This window comes from Anoplopoma fimbria, chromosome 17 (genome assembly GCF_027596085.1).
Source record: "Anoplopoma fimbria isolate UVic2021 breed Golden Eagle Sablefish chromosome 17, Afim_UVic_2022, whole genome shotgun sequence".
NCBI classification, from domain to species: Eukaryota; Metazoa; Chordata; class Actinopteri; order Perciformes; family Anoplopomatidae; genus Anoplopoma; species Anoplopoma fimbria.
Genome location: NC_072465.1, coordinates 26950410 through 26969380, shown reverse-complemented (window position 1 = coordinate 26969380; position 18971 = coordinate 26950410). Strand labels below are relative to the sequence as shown.

Below are 18971 nucleotides of genomic sequence, written 5' to 3'. Positions count from 1 at the left end.
GAACTGGGAAAACCATTTCATTTATGGAGCTTGCTTTGTGCATAGTCGCGTTGAAAAAGGACAATAACCTTCACAACACTGCCACTAAGTTGACAGAACTATATCATCTAAAAAAACCAGTGTGTGTTTATCATGTCCACATTCTTTTTCTTTACTGCATTAATAAGCTAATGTAGGCCCTCTTGAAACCTTAATATCACATCTTCTCTCCTGTGAATAAACGATACAGTAATGAGCCCTGACTACATGCTGTATAAATACACGGAGGACGTGGATTGGGACTGCCAGAGCATTCAGAGCTGCAGTGTTTTGGGGTTTTGTGGTTTTGTGAAGACAGTCAGCTGCCAGTTTGATTATGTAACACACAGAAATCAGTTGGTATTTGAAGGAAATCCAGTAACGTGGGCGTATGTGTGTGTGAATCACGGCCGCTCCTCTCCATGGAAGCCTCTGCCGACCTGCTCCGTCATGTTTTAGCGCTCGTATTTGTTTATCCCAAAAAAAAGCAAAATATAAATGTGGCGTTCATGTTTACAGCTCTAGAAACATAAAACACAACCTGTTATGAGCAGAATGAGCAGATAAATAGCTAAGGTTTATGTGAAATAAGCAGCTTGAGGCAGCTTCGGATCACATTCTGCAGCACATGACGTCACCTGGAGCATGAATACAGCCTGCTAACGTATCACCATCATAAGGTACCATCATGATGCATGTCATAAGACACACAGTATGGTTCAACGGCAAGAGGAGAAGGTTTCAACACTCGAAGAGCAGCCATCACTTACAGAATGTGTTTATCTCTCTGTTTAACCTGCAGCGCCAGCGTCTCATACTGATGTCATATGTGCTTTTTTTTTGTGTGAATGAATTTTGTTACGGCGGCTCAAATCTACTAAAACCTCGTAGAAGTCATCGTCAGGAAAGTCTCATAAACACAGGAAATTCACATGCACAAAATAGACTGCAAACAAAATGTCCTCTACTCTCAAAGTGTGTCCAAAGTACACTGGGTATTGTTTAAAATACTACTGTACCATTACCGAAACAAGTACCCAAGTACCCTTAAGTGTTACAGATACAGATAAGAGTATTTGACGGGACTGCATTGTTGGAGAAGCGTAACAACCATCCTCCAGTTCCCCCAGGTTAACACTGTCAGCACTGTTGCCATAGTAAGCGCTGTTAGCACCACTAGCTGCCACCGATAGCTTGTTGCTAGCAGCCGGCTACCATGTTGTAGCTGCTGCTGTAGTGTAGTGGGGGTTCAAAATCTATTCAAAAAGTAGTGCTTTTGAGACAGACACCGAATCCTGAATTGCTTCCAATATCTCGGTATGTGAGGGAAAAGTGGGATCCCAGATTGATTGAATGTCATTTTTTTAAAAGAGGTGCTGAACCTTTCACTCATTGTGCAATGTAGCTTTAAAAACGAATCATCAACAGCCATTTTGGGAGTCTTCAGAGTGAAATCTGGAGGGGATGTTTCAAAAATCATCAGCGACAAAAGACATTCCATAAAGAATACAAAGGTCACAGATGACCCAGCTGCTGATGTAAACCGTGTCAGCTGCTGGGATTCAAATAGTGCTGAATCTGTTGGTTAATAAATCAATCAGCCAACAGCAATGTTGATAAGTGATCACCCAATCATTCTCCGGTTCCAGAGTTTTCTTTGTTGTATATGATTTGTAATCTGAGCATCTTTGATTTTTACTGTTAATTGGAAAAAAAAACAAGACATTTTAAAGTATTCAGCAGATAAACCTGTTAGTTTTAGCCCTGGTATCATTTACAGAAAACCATGTGGCCGTCTCCCTGGATTAACTGAATGTTGATGTGTATTCATATGTTACAGTTATTGTTTTGAGTTCCCCATGTTCTAAAGAGACCAGGGTACGGTCTATCACCAGAGACCTGAGGCTATAATTTGTCTTTATTTCTTCCATAACCGACTCTTACTTCTACATAGGAATGCAGTGCATGGTCACACGCCTTCCCACTGGGCATTTCATGCAACTCGACGCACACTAAATTACATTTTCAGATCTAAACCAGATTGGCCCGACCCACGTCTTACGTCCTTGTGCATTGTTTACATGTGTTGAACAGGAGTTTCTTTGGTAGAAAACTGGTCCGATGGCTTTGGTTCGGCCCAGCTGGGTCGTTACCTTTTTTTATAGCCCCTTTTGGCACCTTTTTGTAGTTCAACTTGCTTTGCTCTGCTGCAAACTCAGGGCTGTTGCCATCTGTTAGCAGTTAGCTCAGCATAAAGCTAATACTGCCTTCACACACTGGCTGTTGACCGAGCACATTCCACTGTGTGTGTGTGTGTGTGTGTGTGTGTGCGGTGTGTGGTGTGTGTGTGTGGTGCGTGTGTGTGTGTGTTTTCACCTGTGTTGTCGATCATGTGTGCGCTCGTTTCTCAGCCTGCTTAATTTTCTCCAGCTGTTTTGGCGGCTTCTGAGCTCTTGAGATTGCTTTCCAATCATTTTTGAGTTGCGAGTTCCAACAGGACACACACGTCAAGTCAAAGTCTGCACAAGATAATGATTTGAATATATCACTCTTTTTTTTTTGACGAGCGATTGGCGATCATATGGCCATTTAGGACAACATGCTTTAACGCTTAGCCTACAGGTTCAATCTTGGGCGTGTGGATCGGCACTAAAGATTGACGTTCAGCCAATTCTGTTGCCATTCATAAAAACATAAATCGGAGAAATAAGAACATCTGTTTCCGAAAATCACACTAGAAGTCGCATTTAGAACAAAGCAAATGCTCCCACTATGATGTATAGCTACGTACTGTTTTAAAATCAACTCAACTCTCATATTTACTTTGTCATCATAGCTTAAAATCTACATCATTTGCCAACAAACTGAATGTGCTAAAAAGCCAAGAGAGATATATTACGATTGCATCAAAGTCTTTATTGTTTTTAATTTAGGTACAGGAAGTGCATTGCGGCTTCCTGTCGCTTTGAAAACAACCCTTTTGGGATTTGCAAATGAAATGATGTACTTGTTTATTTGTATGTAGTCACGCAACACACTCTATAACAATACAGATACTCAGATATGACTGCTTGTCTCTTCATCTGGTGGTTAAAAAGAATAAAAAACTCTCTACGGGATGAACCTTCACTTCCAGATCAAATGAAACAGGTGACGCACACACTGTGAAACTCTTTGTGCCGACACGTCTTGTCAGCATGCAAATACACTTAATTGTTTTCTCTGTTTCAGCCCCTCATAAGACCCGCAGGGGAGTGTGTGTGTGTGTGTATGTGTGTGTGTGTGTGTGTGTGTGTGTGTGTGTGTGTGTGTGTGTGAATGTGTGTGTGTCAGAACCGGTCCGGTGGGTTTTTATGTGTGTGTGAATCTTGTGGTTGGTTTCCTCGGTACTGCTCTCCTCTCTCTGTGATCCTGGGATTGTTTACCAGGACGAGCAGAGGGACAGCTGGGGACGTCAGAGCTTAGCTCGAGGGCATCTCGGTAGTAATTCAACTCACTCCCGACGTGGGAGTTTCTCTTATGGGAGAACGTGCCAGAACGCATTTCACTGTCGGATGACTTTTGACTGTATTTTGTGAGTGTGGATACCTTAACAGGCACCGACAGCGTCCTCGTGGTGTGTCGAAGCAGGAAACGTCAGGACTTGAACTCAGCCGGAGCCACAAAGACACATTTAACAAATCTTTTTAACCACTCTGTGTTTCCTAATGCAGCTTTCTATTAACCAGAACAGACGCAACCACTGAATATCTTTGAATCAAAACACCTTTTAGCAGTTAACTTCAGATACATAACTGGGTCAGAGGCGTTGTGTTTTTCGGCTTGTCCGTCTCACAGAAAAGTCTTGATCGAATTTCCTTCAAATTTGGAACAAACATCAAGTTGTATTTTTTTTTGTGTAACCATAGCTTGTATAGTAGTAGTGGACGTAGTCCTCCCGACGTCATCCATTGGTTTATGGACTGCCTTTTTGAATCCTTGAGTACGGCCGACGCCATGTTGTATTTTTTGGCAACCAATAAATAGAATAGTGTCTATATTTGGAGTGACGAAGAGATGGCATATAAGTCTATGTCAGGGATCTGCCAATCACAGTATGCCCCGCCCTAAAGCATCCCCTGCTTTATGGTCTGTTTGACTCTAAATGGAGCATCATTTACTAAATGAACATCATGCTGTATTGAAGAAGACTTGAAACTAGAGATTGAGACCATAAACTCATGTTTACAATGTTTACTGAGGGAATAAATCAAGAGAGAAGTAGAGTCATTTTCTCATAGACTTCTATACAACCAGAGGAGTCGCACCCTGGTGGACAGTAGAGAGAATGCAGGTTTTAAATTGTGCAAGTGCCAAAATCTCTCTCTCTCTCTCTCTCTCGCTCTCCTTTTCACCACTGCTGCTGTTGTAAGTTCTTTCTCCTGACTGTGTGTTTGCATGTCGAGTTACACCAGATTGAGTTTACCTCAAATTAAATCACATGAGCCTTCATTCTATTATATTTCAGTAAACAGAGATGGAGGCTCTGTCTGGATCGCTTTCTGGCATTAAATCTTTTGTGACCAAGCGGTGCCATATTCTTGCGTTCTGCTTTTTTCCTACGGCGTTGCCTCTAACCGCACTGACAGAATGTACTTGTAACACTCGGAAAAAACGGATATCTCAAATGTGTAGATGACTGCAGGCATCAGTGGTAATGCTGAGGAGGGATGATTAGATCGGTATGAAGAGATGTAAAAACAATTGACATAAATCTCGTCACAATCAGCTGATTTCGAAAGCCTAACTCCTCTTGTCTCGTTCTCTGGTGATTCCGCATGACTGGTTTCCCCTGGCAACCGGGGAACAGTTGACGTCTGTGGCATCATGGGTTCTTTCAACGCACGCACACACAAAACGGATCACAAGACGACCCGCAGAGTGCTGACTAGCTCCTAATGGAGATCTCCTCAGGTCAACCGTGTGCATGTGTGATTGATAACGGAGGTGAGGAGGCAGTCCGGCTCCGTCCAGACTGGTCAAACCGGTCAGTTAATCAATAAGTGGATCGGTATAAGAGAAAGAGGGAGTTGAGAGAGCAATATCTTTAAGAGTAGAATCTGCACACAAATGCCCTTTTACATTTTTTACGATTTGACCTGCAATTTCAGCTCAGAACAGATTTTTTTTTTCTGAAATCACCCCTTTTAGATTTGAATAGATTTTTTCCTAAACGTTAACCTCCATGAGAAATGTTTAGAAATTGATTTGATTAACCATATGCAACGAGGAGATTTTTTTATTAAAATAATAAATCGTGCACCAGAAACTTGGTAAAAATCTTCAGAATGAACAAAAATTACAATTCAACTGGTTTTTTTATGAATCAACGAATTGGTCAAAACTTTAACAGGAATTATATTTCCAGTATGTATGTATGTATATAGTATATGGACATGGAATGGACTGGCTCCATTGTCACCGATATTTGATCCAGCTAATTGAGTCAGTATTGGCACGTTATTGACGCATCCCGTATTTTTATATTTATACATTTAGATCCAAAAGTACTGAGCTTGTGGGAAACCCTGTTGGTAAGCTTTCCTATAATCGGAAAAACATACTATTTATTGTTGAAGAAGATACATGAATCTTTAGCGGATGGTTGAGGGTCCAATATGGGTCGACTTTTGTGGCCCCTGTGTCTCGATAGGTCGGCCATTCTGCTTAATCAAAATATCTTCTAACACTTTCTCATAGAGGTTAACCTGTAGGAAAAAAATCCACTCAAATCTAAAGGTGTGAGGTCAAACGGGGATGAAAATACCCCGTTTGTCTCCCTGGCGGTCACATTCGCCGTGACATCAGAGTCTAGGGAGTGGATTCAGAAGAAGAGATGACTAGTCTCTGTTGAGTCTTTTTTTGAGAAATCAACAGGAGTGAACGCTCTGAGGTTTTGTGAAAGGGCCACATTATGAGCCGTGAGGAGGAGAGTGTCGCTGGAAAAGAAATCTGCGTTTGGTATGAAGGGTGAACAGGTCTCTCTCTGTCTCGCCGCCGTTGTGACTGTTGAAAAAACGGAGGGAAATTATGAACGACTGGAGCGGCTTTTTATTTTCCTCCTTCTTCTTTTTTTCCAACCTGAAGAGTCAATGACATATTTTTTAGCTGAGTCATTTGCATTTCATAGAAAAGCGTTACACATTAGCTTTAATTACACACAAGAATGAGAATGTAAACAACTTGTATTAAAGCCAAACTGTTTTTTCGAGTTCTGAACTGAATGGAAAACATTGAAACCAGGTTTTTTTTTTTTTTTTTTTTTATATGTGATGTCGCCAAAGGTACTTTCCAGTTTAATTATACCAGTCTTCTCTGCACAAAGCCAGATCCATAAATACACGGTTCTCACTTTGGTGTGGAAGAACTTGACCGACCCGCACAGACCCCTGACCCCGACCCCGTCTAACCTTTTTGGAATAAACGAATAAACAACATCAGTTGTTACATCTCATTAATGCTTTTGTGGAAGCAAATCCGCTGCAGCCAGCTTCCAAAATTCTTTCTTTGGATGCTGTTATGGCAGCAGATTAAAGGTACCCAGTGCAGTTTTTTTATGACCACTAGTGGAGCTATGGAGGCAACGTTTTAGTTGGTGGGTCTCCTGTTTTGTTTGCATTTTTCTGCACCAGATTGTGGAAGCCATCACGTAATCACGGGGGTGAAGTGATGCTCATTGCTGCTGATGGTTTCACATTGTTCCAGGGCTCTACTGTTGGCGGTGATATGCAGAGAAATGTAGTGTTGCAGCAGCAAAATGAAGAAGAGAAGACTGAAAGTTTGAGGAAGAAAATGCAGATATATAACTACTATTTATTTTTGTTGAATGTCCACCATTGTACAAATCACATGTGGGTGTAATGCGCACTGTAATTCACACAAAGAAAAGCTTACTTAATCAAATGTCACCCCTTATCTTTGATCCTGTACCGACAAACTCAAAAAACACACACAATTGAGCCAGCGTCTTCAGAGCCGTGAATCAACAGCACGTCAAAAACCAGAACAAAACAAAACGTGCAAATCAAAAACAAAAACTGACTCCCACACGGAGTCTGTCTGATCTTGTCAGGTTGCATTTTTCTCTGAAGTCGACTCTGAGATGCATTGGACGTGTCTGAACACAAACAACGAACGCCTATATTTTAAAATACACCTGGCTACTACACACACACACACACACACACACACACACACACACACACACACACACACACACACACACACACACACACACACACACACACTAGCTCTGTAACACATGTTGTAATTCATGCATTACCAAATTGATATTTACAGCATTAAACAGGGCAGGGCCGTCTACTGCTTAAGCATTTTGAAATAACATTTAAATGCAAAAAGTACAACAGTGCAGCTTCAAAATGAAAACACCGTCAATTAAAGGATAGTTTTGGTTTATTACAAGTTGAATTGTATTATTGTAGTTGCAGTTCATCTGGTTAGCATTCAAAAAAATGTAATAACATAATAAGATAGAAGTAGAATAGGATGCCTGTACACGTACTAGTACCTTTTAAAGTGATACTGCACAGTAACCACCTCTGTCAGCACTGTTACCGTTGTTAGCGCTGTTACCGTTGTTAGCGCTGTTAGCTTCTGGCTCTGGCATCTCCATGTTTCAGAGCCGTGTGCAGAGAGGTAATCCTGTCTGGATGGATCATAGCTGCTGCGGTAGTGGTTCAATCACATGTTGCATTAAATCAAAGCATGCTTGCTGTGATTGGCTGCCAGCAAATTCATAGAAATAGTCTTTTTTTTTTTCCCTAGATCTTGGCACAGAAATGATGAAGTAGAGGTATCGATCGACTGGAGAAGTTTCAACTCTTCTTGGTACTGGGTGATTTTGGTCGATACCTTAAATGATGGAGTACCAAAATCTGGCTCCTCATGTCAAAGGGTTTTTGAGAAAGACACAGAATCACAAATTGCTTCCAATAACTGCGTACTGTAGGGAAAATATAAGGTTGCCAGATTGATTGTCTGTTGTAAACATCCAACACAGTTTCCACACCGACCTCTTCCTCCAACTTTGACCTTTGGAACAATCATTGTTACCATTGTTTGATCTTTCCTCTTTGAAACTACGTCATGTTTTTAAGTTGGTTAAAAGCAAATGGACTGGCTTTATACCAGACCGGTATTAAACCAGTCCCGTCCCCCCATCTCCCTAAACGTTGCATGACAGACTTTTGAAACCTCCACTTTAGCTGCATTAAGTTAATGTCGGTGTTCCGCGGTTCACCGTTCTAGATTTAATGAGGTTCCCTGAGCTCAAAGCTGCAACAGGGAGGGGAAGGCAAATAAAGCAAACACACCTCGCCACACCTTAAACGTTTAACCCACGCCTCATACCTGAGTTTATGTGTGTGTGTGTGTGTGTGTGTGTGTGTGTGTGTGTGTGCACCCGCCCTCTGCCACGTTGTGTCTATGTGTGGCCTATAATGAATGTTTTGGAAAGGAAAGGAAAGAGAAGGAAAGGAAAGGAAGGAGGCAGAAGGACGGATGGAGGGAAAAGAGGGAGAGATGGGGGAGAGAGGGAGGTGTGAAGGGTGAAGGAGGCTAGATGTCTTACAGGAAGAGGAAGGGAGGCGAGTGTGCACAGTCCAGGTTTCGCTCTGACATCACTTCCTGTTAGTGCTGGAGGTGTTGGATTTTTATCTGATCGTTTCACTGGTATTGTTCTCTCTTTCTATTTTTTTTTATTTTTATTTTTTACATAACTGAGCTATGACTCAGCGTTAGTGTGTGTGTGTGTGTGTGTGTGTGTGTGTGTGTGTGTGTGTGTGTGTGTGTGTGTGTGTGTGTGTGTGTGTGTGTGTGTGTGTGTGTGTGTGTGTGTGTGTGTGTGCCCCCCCCCCCGCCTGCTCTCCTCCCGGTGCAGCTCTCAGATTTAGATATTCAAACGACAGGAGATGAGTCGGCGTGAACTCGCTCAGCTCACTCTCTCTTCGCTGTAAATCTGCTGTGTCACTTTGTTCCGTCGCAGAACGGAGACGAGTGTTAAAACAACAAACGTCACCGCGTGTGCGTTCTCGACTCGGTGTGATGATCAATGTGACAGGCAGTTGGTTATATGATTGATTCATCTGCCAGTTATACTCCCGATGATTCGTCCAATCAATCAGTTGTTCAGTCGTCACAATTTCCCAAAGCAATTTACATTTAATCAAATTGCTTTTTTGTGTGGGACAGACAGTCCAAATCCCAGACATCTTCAGTTTACATTCAACTAAAACAGAGAAAAGCAGCAAATTGTCACATTTCAGAAGCTGAAACCTGAGAATATCTGCATTTATGCTTTAAATAAACAGAAATAATAGGTTTATTACCAAAATAGTTGCAGATCAATCTCATATCACAGTATCAATATAGAATTATAAAATAAAAAGTTAAAACACAGTTTAACATCCCTGATTAATACAATGTGTGTTTTTATTTTTATTTAATTTTAACTTTATTTTCAGAATGTTTTATGTAATTGGTTTTGCTTCACAATAAATTGATTAAAATAATAAAACACAACATTTAACAAACACTTCAAACAGTTATTCCACTTACAGTGCTTGTTATATTTATTGATATCGAGGTAAATTTGATTTATAGTGAATATTGTCCCGCCCTTCCTCTGATCTAATAAGGCATTCTTATTATATTAATGGATTAATTTAGAGCTTAGCTGGTGTTTAATATGTTGTGAGTTCACTGCTGGAAATAAAACAAGAACTAAATGTTAAAACACAGCCTGCAGAGTTTAAGAAACAAAAAAAAAAATCTCATTTTTTTAAACCTTTTTCCACATCAGTCTAGTGTAAAAACATGTTTGCAATTTTTAGTGTACCAGTTCTAAATGTGCAACACGTGTACTTTTTGTGTGTGTGTGTTTGTGTGAAAGAGGTGGTCATCATAAAATGTTGTGTCAATCATTCTGATTATGATTAAAGATGCTGCAATGTGTTTGGTTTAGAAATCACTGTCGACAGGGCGACTGTTGTAATATTTTGTGAAACCTGATATTGTTCAATCCAACTAATGAGGTTGTGAAAGGAGGTGGTCTCTCTCTTACATAATTCATCAACAAAATGAGAGAGAGACACACACACACACACACACACACACACACACACACACACACACACACACACACACACACACAAACTGTTTCAACACTAAGATCTTAATCAGATTGATTCTCTTTAATACCACTTCATGCAGCAATGAACAATGGCATTTCGTTTTCTGTTTCTGTTTCAACACTTCAAATCATGAGGACTATATGTCTTAAAATCTATTATATGTCATTAGCTGGCACTTTATTTTGAAGTTTCAATGCTCTAGAGTAAAGTATATATAAAGTTTTTACTCTTTTTAGTTTGTTTTGAAAATGAAACTTATCCTCTGTTTGTTGTTGTTTTTCATTTTCCAGGTGCCACCAAGGAGATCGGCTCAGCACTAACCAGGATGTGTATGAGACACCGCAGCATCGAGTCCAAACTCAAACTGTTCACCACGTAAGACACACACACACACACACACACACACACACACACACACACACACACACACACACACACACACACACACACACACACACGTTGCTTGTGTTGTTTACTTGGCAGGGAGGAGGACAGGTGGAAGTGTGAATGATGTGATGACACCTCTCTGACAGTGTAGGAACAAGACTCTAATTACTCTCAACTGTAATGTGTTCACACACACACACGACAGCAGTGCGTGTGTGTGTGTGTGTGTGTGTGCAGAATATGTGTGTTAACACTGTCACAGCCATTTCACTGTCAATACAGTTTGCAGTCATTAGAGAAGCTGTCAGTCAGACAACACACACACACACACACACACACACACACACACACACACACACACACACACACACACACACACACACACACACACACACACACATAATGTACAACTTTCAGGTTGAATAATGTCTGTTTTTTTCAAGGATGAGAAAGTCTTTTTTAGTTTTTAGTTTTTGTCATTTAACTACAGAGAAATATCAGCACCACACAGCTGTATTTTAATAATAATAATATTAATATTAATAATAATAAGCTTTATTTATATAGCACCTTTCATAAAATGCAGCTCAAAGTGCTTCACAAGAGAAACAAATCAATAACACTTTACATAAAAGCTGCTTTCATCACTGTTCTCACAAGGTGCTTGAAGTGCTTGAAATTTTGGAAAGTCTTTAAAGAAACATTACATTACAGTCATTTAGCAGACGCTTTTATCCAAAGCGACTTACAGTCAGTAGTATATTACATATCATTCACCCATTCACACACTGATGACAGGCTACCATCAAGGTGCCACCATCAGACTCTAACTAACATTCATCATCCAGTCCACACCGATGGCAAGCCTTCAGGAGCAACTTGGGGTTAAGTGTCTTGCCCAAGGACACAGCGACTGCCGAAGCCGGGTATCGAACCACCGATCCTCTGATTGGAGAACTACCTTGCTCTCCACTACGTCACAGCCGCACACTTTTTAAGCCTCGTTGCCTGTAGCAACCGTGACCGGAAGATATCTTTTTTTTGCGTGTCAATTATCAAGCAGACATCTCAAACATCATCTTATCTCGTCTTCTCTAATGTGAACATTTGCTGCCTCTCTCTGTTTTACATATTTATCTAAATTTACTAACCGTGAGTCGAAAAAAACCCCCCAAAAAAACATGGAAGACGTCGTCCTGGACTCTTTTCTCTTATTTTGACAGGCAATTTTCACTATTTACTGAGAGATATAGAATAAATAAATTGTTTTATTGGTAAAAATGATCAGTAAATAACCAATAATGTAGATAAATCATAGTTGCAGCGCTACATTAATGAATAATAAAATATACAATGTATGTCTTTAGATCCAAGACTCACTGGAAAAGTGATGAATTAAAAGAAAACAGGATTTAACATAAAGATTCATTTAGATTTTTACTCTTTTTTTTTTTTTGTTTCAGAGCGCTCTCAGAAAGCCTCGTCAGTCCGCTGGAGTTGAAGATGGAGGAGTGGAAAAAAGTGGCAAGTCAGCTGGACAAAGACCACGCTAAAGGTAAGCGCACACACACACACACACACACACACACACACACACACACACACACACACACACACACACACACACACACACACACACACACACACACACACACACACACACGCCTACCAGGACATGAATTCACTGCCGACTTGTTTTTGTCGTTTAGAGTACAAGAAGGCCAGAGCGGACATCAAGAAGAAATCCTCAGACACCATCAAACTGCAGAAGAAGATGAAGAAAGGTAAGAACAACAAGCATCACCTTCTTCTCACATGCAGCAGGTGAAATGAACGCTGCAACAATTAAACTGTCAAGTTTCATCATCGCACGATCAAAAGGAAAAAGAAGATTGAGTGGTTTTTCAAAGCTGCAGAGAGGAGATCTTGTTTACTTCAGAGGAAAAAGCGAACCGTTTAATAAGACAACCGTCCTCAGACTGAGATAATCCTCCTCATCCTAACACGAGGAGTCTGTTTGATCCGGACCTCGTTGTGCTGAGATAAGTGTTTTCACATCTCTGCTGCTGCTGCGTTCTGCTCTGCCTCCTGTCAGTCAGCCTGAGGGGAAGAAATAATCCCCCAGAAACATGTTCCCCTCCAAAATAAAAGGACAGCAGCCGTGTTTTGTTTAGTCTTGTTTTAAAAGCCGGGGGGGAGAAGGTGATTTTCCGTCTGCTGGTTTTCTAAAAACTAATCACTGATCTTAACCTGTCTGTTGTTGCTCTTGACTTGGGACTTGTTTGCCCTCACTCAGGACTTTTAAGGTCTTACACGACTTGACATCTTCCACAAGAGGCCAAAGATAGAACCAGATACACTTTCAATCAATACCCCAGCAGCCAATCACATGCTGAGTGAAAGTCACAAAAATGTAATTATGTCGCATTTAAACTATTCATACCAGCAGGGATGTGGATTTGTGACAGTTGCAGCACTTTTTCAATGGAAGGTTTGAATAGATTCTTGCAGGCAGAGGACAAACTAGCAGAATCCTTTTGACCCAGAGCAGCGTCTGTCTGAGGTAAACTGTTGTACAGTCTGAGCTACTGTAAGATATTTTATTGGTTTTCCTTAAGCAAAATGCTTTGAGTGAATTTGAGTTCCCTCTAGTAAACAGTTACAGTGTTTACGTCTAGGGCTTTTATTGTGGAAGGTAACAACTAAGGAATGGGGTCTGGATTTGCGCTGCCTTTGTCAAGGTTGAAAGCAGTAAAAAAGTTTGCCTCTTTGACTGTAAATGGAGCATCATTCACTAAATGAACATCATGCTGTGTTGAAGAAGACTTGAAACTAGAGATTGAGACCATAAACTCATGTTTACAATGTTTACTGAGGGAATAAATCAAGAGAGAAGTAGAGTCATTTTCTCATAGACTTCTATACAACCAGAGGAGTCGCCCCCTGATGGACAGTAGAGAGAATGCAACTTTAAGACACTTCACAGAATCGTAGGAAACCATCAGACCGATTTGAACTTTAGAGAATAAATCTGTAATGTCATTAAAGTTACTATCAATCATTACAGAGTTCAGACTGAGCTGATCTGAGAGGCCTGTACTGACTTTAACCCTGTGAATTGGCATGTTGCCATAGCAACCCGGGCACACTGCCAGGCAGTCACGTGGGCCACGCCCCGGCCATCAAAGAGACACACACCTTGCGGTTGCCATGGCTGCACCTGGCCTCGCCGCCATCCCATAATCAAAGACACTGAAAGCTCCCGAGGAAAGACCAACGATATGTTGGGAGATGCAACGAAAAACGCCCAAACACACACACACACACACACACACACACACACACACACACACACACACACACACACACACACACACACACACACACTCATACACACACTGCAATCAAAATGAAACCTCTGGGCCTTTTATACAAATACCCTCTCTGTCGTCCCTCTCAACAAATCCAATACGCAAATGCACAGACACAGAAATAGTCCACACACACACACACACACACACACACACACACACACACACACACACACACACACACACACACACACACAGTCTCAGTGCGGACCCGCCCATGGTAAACAGAGTGATGTCTGATGTGGGTTGAACATCTCTCAACATGTTTTCTGCCATGTGTCTTTTTTTCTTCTCTCCTCTTTCTGTCTCATTAACTTTCTTTCTTTCTTCTCATTTCTCTTCGCCTACATGAACATGAACATGAACATTTTGGTTTATTACAACTTGGTTCTTATTTTCATTTTCATTTCTGTCAGTTAGTAAAAACATGTCGGACACGTCAACAGAGCAGATGTTTATCCAGATGATCTAAACCGTAATATATGAATAATCTCTCATAGTAGAGGAACACCAACTGCACTAAGTCAAAGTGAAGAGTCTGTAAGCCGTAGACTTTTGGGGTTTTACGTCTAAAGTTAGCTTTTGAAATGATGAACAAACACTAAAACAAATTTCACTTGTGTTGAATGATCTTAAATCAGAGAACTATCAGAGTATCGTCTGAGAGGCTCAGAGAGACGACGAGTAAACAAGTAAGCAACAGAAACGCAAACACACGGACAGAGCTTCAGCTTCACATGTTGTCACCACATAATGACACATCACACACACACACGCACACGCCCATTTTTGCTGCACAGTGTATCAAAAAACGTTTCTGTACACTCGCCAATCAGGGCTTCACATTATAATTATCTCTTCTGTACAGTGCTGTGTGTGTGTTTGGACACCATGTAATAAGGGATAAACTGCTCTAGCTGTTGTCGGTGAAAGAAAACTACTCGTACCAAAAATGTCTTTATTTTCAGGGACTTTTCGAGGATTAACTGTGTTGAATTTATTGTTTTCTCTTCAGTCTGCAGCTTTAAATTAAACTCCACCAGTTTCTCAGTAACAGTTAAACTGAAAAACTGCTGAGAATTATTATTTCTATCGGGAAAGAGACGTCTGTAACTCAGCGTGTAATCTTTTTTTTCTAAGTAAATCAACTTCTCAGTACGAACACTTGAATAATCTTTATTTAAATCATCAGGTCCTTAAAGATTTAAATACAGAAATAGCTAAATCTAGAGTTATTTTCCTGCCTCTGTTGAGGAGGATTTTAATCTTAATTTAATACTCAAATTTTTGCTTCATGCCCCACTAACAACCTTCCATAGGAGTAAACGGTTCTCTTTACACATCCATGGTGTATTCCCGTTACTCTGACCCTTTTAAACGGACGTTGATTCGGTTCTGTGACTTCCTCTGTTGCCGGCTTTTCCTTCGTTCACATCCTGAAACTCTCACAAGCTCAGTTTGTCCTCAAGTCTCAAGTCGGTCTCTTCTCAGGTCACTTCAGTTCATTTCTTGGACTGTTGCATAAATATAGTGTATTAGATTATGTTTGAATGAAAAGAAAAACGTAACCAGTAAACATCTGGTCCATCACTAACCCGTGTGTGTGTGTGTGTGTGTGTGTGTGTGTGTGTGTGTGTGTGTGTGTGTGTGTGTGTGTGTGTGTGTGTGTGTGTGTGTGTGTGTGTGTGTGTGTGTGTGTGTGTGTGTGTGTGTGTGTGTGTGTGTGTGTGTGTGTGTGTGTGTGCTCTGTCATTATGTGGTGTGTAACCACTTCAGATAGTGAATCTCCGACTGCTCAGAGAAAGATGATGGGAGGAGAGTCGAGGGAATAGAAAGACATAAAGATGCTATTTGTTGATCCTTCTTCTTCTTTGTCTTTGTCTTCTTCTTCTTCTTCGTCTTCTTCTTTGTCTTTGTCTTCTTTGTCTTCTTCGTCTTCTTCTTTGTCTTCGTCTTCTTTGTCTTCTTCGTCTTCTTCGTCTTCTTCTTCTTTGTCTTCGTCTTCTTTGTCTTTGTCTTCTTCTTCTTTGTCTTCTTCTTCATCATTTGCTTCTTCGTCTTCTTCTTTGTCTTCTTCTTCTTCTTCGTCTTCTTCGTCTTCTTCTTTGTCTTCTTCTTTTTCTTCGCCTTCTTTATCTTCTCTTCTTCTTCTGCATCTTCGTCTTCTGCTTTCGTCTTCTTCTTTGTCTTCTTTGTCTTTGTCTTCTTCTTTGTCTTCTTCTTCTTTGTCTTTGTCTTTGTCTTCGTCTTCTGCATCTTCGTCTTCATCTTTGTCTTCTTCGTCTTTGCCTTCTTCGTCTTCTTCTTTTCTTCTTTTCTTCTTCACACAAACCTGAACTGTTGCTTTAAATAAACAAAGCAAGTCTGAATTTATGAAAGGCAGAAATGCAACTCTTGAACCCTAAACGTACACGTCTCGTAGTCAAGACAAATTGACTGAAAGCAACATGTAGACTGTCCTACTTCTTAAAGTCATTGTGTCACTCTTGTATAAAAAAAACAATTAAGCTTATGTCAAAAAAAGAAATTAAAGTGGTACTTTTTCCGCTCATGTTCTCCTTACAGTCTTCTTTAGAAATAGAAATCCTCTCACCATTTTGTTGATGATCTATGAAGGTAGGTAGGTGAACACTAGGTATAGTAGTGGTGGTAGTAGTAGGAGTAGTAGTTAGTGAAATGGTGAGGTATCATATAGATGACTCCTCATTCAAACTGCATGGTCAGCTGTTCTTCTTCCATTGCGGCACATTCAATAACCGTGACAGCAATAAATAGAAACAGGGTGTCGACAAAAGTTCAGCTCAAAACAACTCGCCGCTTCACTTGCTAACGTGTCACATGCTCGTTGTTTGCTGCGATATGCATTTTGATTTGTTTTTGGCACTAAAACATAAAGACGCAGTCAAGAGTCCAGACTTGAGTAAAAATCAAAGATGGCCGCTGACCTTCTCCGCCATCTGGCTGAACAGAGAAGAGGAGGAGGACGAGACGAGGATGGAGGGAGGAGATGGAGTCATCCTCTCCACTGTGGTTAGAAAGATGAGAGGAAGAGGAGAGAGGATTAGAGAAGAAGGAGAGAAGGACGTGTGAATAATGATGCAGACATTTAAAATAAATGGGAATTCCCAACTATAAGGAAAGGAAGAAGAGGAGGAGGTTAAAGACTGATGGATGATGTAATTATCTCTTTCTCAAGTGGTTACATTAAAGATCGAGGGGGGATGAGGGAGGAGTGAATGATGAAGAGCAGGGGAAGAGATGATGTCATGTGGTGAGAAAGAGAGATGAAGAAACAGAGAGAGATGGAGAGTGATTCAGACCATGAAAGTAACGGGAGTAAAGGGGGGATGGAAGAAGAGTGAAGTTAAAGGAGGAAGAGTTTGGGAGAAAACGAAAGAGGTCAACGAAGGTCGAGAAGAGGAGAAAAGCGAAGGAGTAAAGACAAAGTGTTTTGCAGGAGGAGGCAAAAAGACTTCATCACCCTGAACCGAACCACCTGGTCCTCCTGTCCGTCACCGATGATGTCATCAGCGTGTGACGCAGACGGTCTAGACTGTTGGATGAATGAGCGTTTTGAAAGCGGAGAGCGCCGCTGTTAGTTGGAAGTCTTAGTCATGATGATTAAAAACACGTTGAGTGTCGCAGACGTTAAATATCACGTTATGTGTCATGAGACCAGCAGACATCTAGGGATAAGATATGAAGAGTTATTATGTTTTAGCACTAATACTAGGATTTCAGGAAGGTACTGTGATATTTTGGCCACAATCATCGCAGTGTGAGAATTAGATTTATTCAATTTTAATATCATATTTCTTATTTGAAGCTGCAAAAAAACTTATTTTTTTGTGTCAGTATTCAGCAATTTTAACATATATTTTATCTTTTTTTTCTTACATTTTACTTCCTTTCCTAGTGAGAGAATGCTGTGACTATCCTGTCAATAGTTTAAATCAATCAGAATAATTATTGATCCTTGGGTGGAAATTTGTTTGTTACATTTGCTCTTAAAGAAATATTAGAAAAAATATATATAAATGAAGAACTGAGTGAAATATAAATAAAGGACTATGCAAATTAATGTACATAATGCTACAATATATACACAAGTATACATAAAAAAGTATAAATGCCGTATTAATGGAAGTAATAAAGTAGTATTTTGAATGAATAAATAAATAAATAATTCAGTTTATTGTAGCTATTTGCCAAATTAACTGGATTGGCTGCACCTACAGTCTGTGGCCACGACCGTCGTTAAAATAACAGCACATTAATTTATCAGAAATTACCCACAAAGCCACACATCCGCTTGTTCTCAATCACTGCTGCTTGTTCCTCTTTTAACCCGGCCCGAGGCTAACGGTACCTGAGAGTGAGGGAGGAACGCTAACAGACGGGTTTATGGGTAAAGAAGGTGATTAACTAATGAGGCTCCGAAGTAATGAAGGTTTGTAACTGTAGGTTAGAGATAATTATGAAGATAATCACTTTTATATCGATAAACACGCCCATCTCTTCTCTGTCAGGGTATATTTTACGAATAAAACTTCTTTAATTGCAGTCATAAACATTTGAGTTGAAATCAAAAACTATTACTGAGGTTGTTTACATGATATTTAGCTAACAGTCCACTCTGTTTTGACAGATCCCTTCTGGGAAGTGCCGTCCAGAGCGACAGCGATGAGAAAAAGATCTCATGTGTTCATAATAAATTGCCAGGTTATTAGGATTAAGTTACTTTAGACTTTGGCTGACTTCACTTCTGTAACATTTACCGACAGATCAGACACATCAGAGCTTTGAGAAAAAACACAGATGAGTGTTTAAATCACCGCATGACGTCTATAATCAAAGTCAGAGAGCAATAATTAAAGTTCTGAGCCTGTTTGGAGTCAAACACGAGGTGTTATTGGAGAACGTTTCTCGGCTTCGTCTGAACTGCGTTTCACCTTTTTTTAAGGGAGTCGAGCGAGTCGACCCCGTTCAGGTTTTTTTGGGT

At 40.5% G+C, this 18971-nt stretch overlaps 1 protein-coding gene across 2 annotated transcripts in view; it reads left to right on the top strand.

The window, feature by feature from the left end:
• mtss1 (MTSS I-BAR domain containing 1) overlaps positions 1-18971 on the top strand; it is a 53632-nt gene that overhangs the window by 21462 nt on the left and 13199 nt on the right. For both annotated transcript variants that reach the window (XM_054616998.1, XM_054617000.1), the window contains exons 4-6: positions 10502-10586; positions 12062-12153; positions 12308-12382. In XM_054616998.1, coding sequence (XP_054472973.1) covers positions 10502-10586; positions 12062-12153; positions 12308-12382 — 252 coding nt within the window. The remainder of the gene's footprint in view (positions 1-10501; positions 10587-12061; positions 12154-12307; positions 12383-18971) is intronic.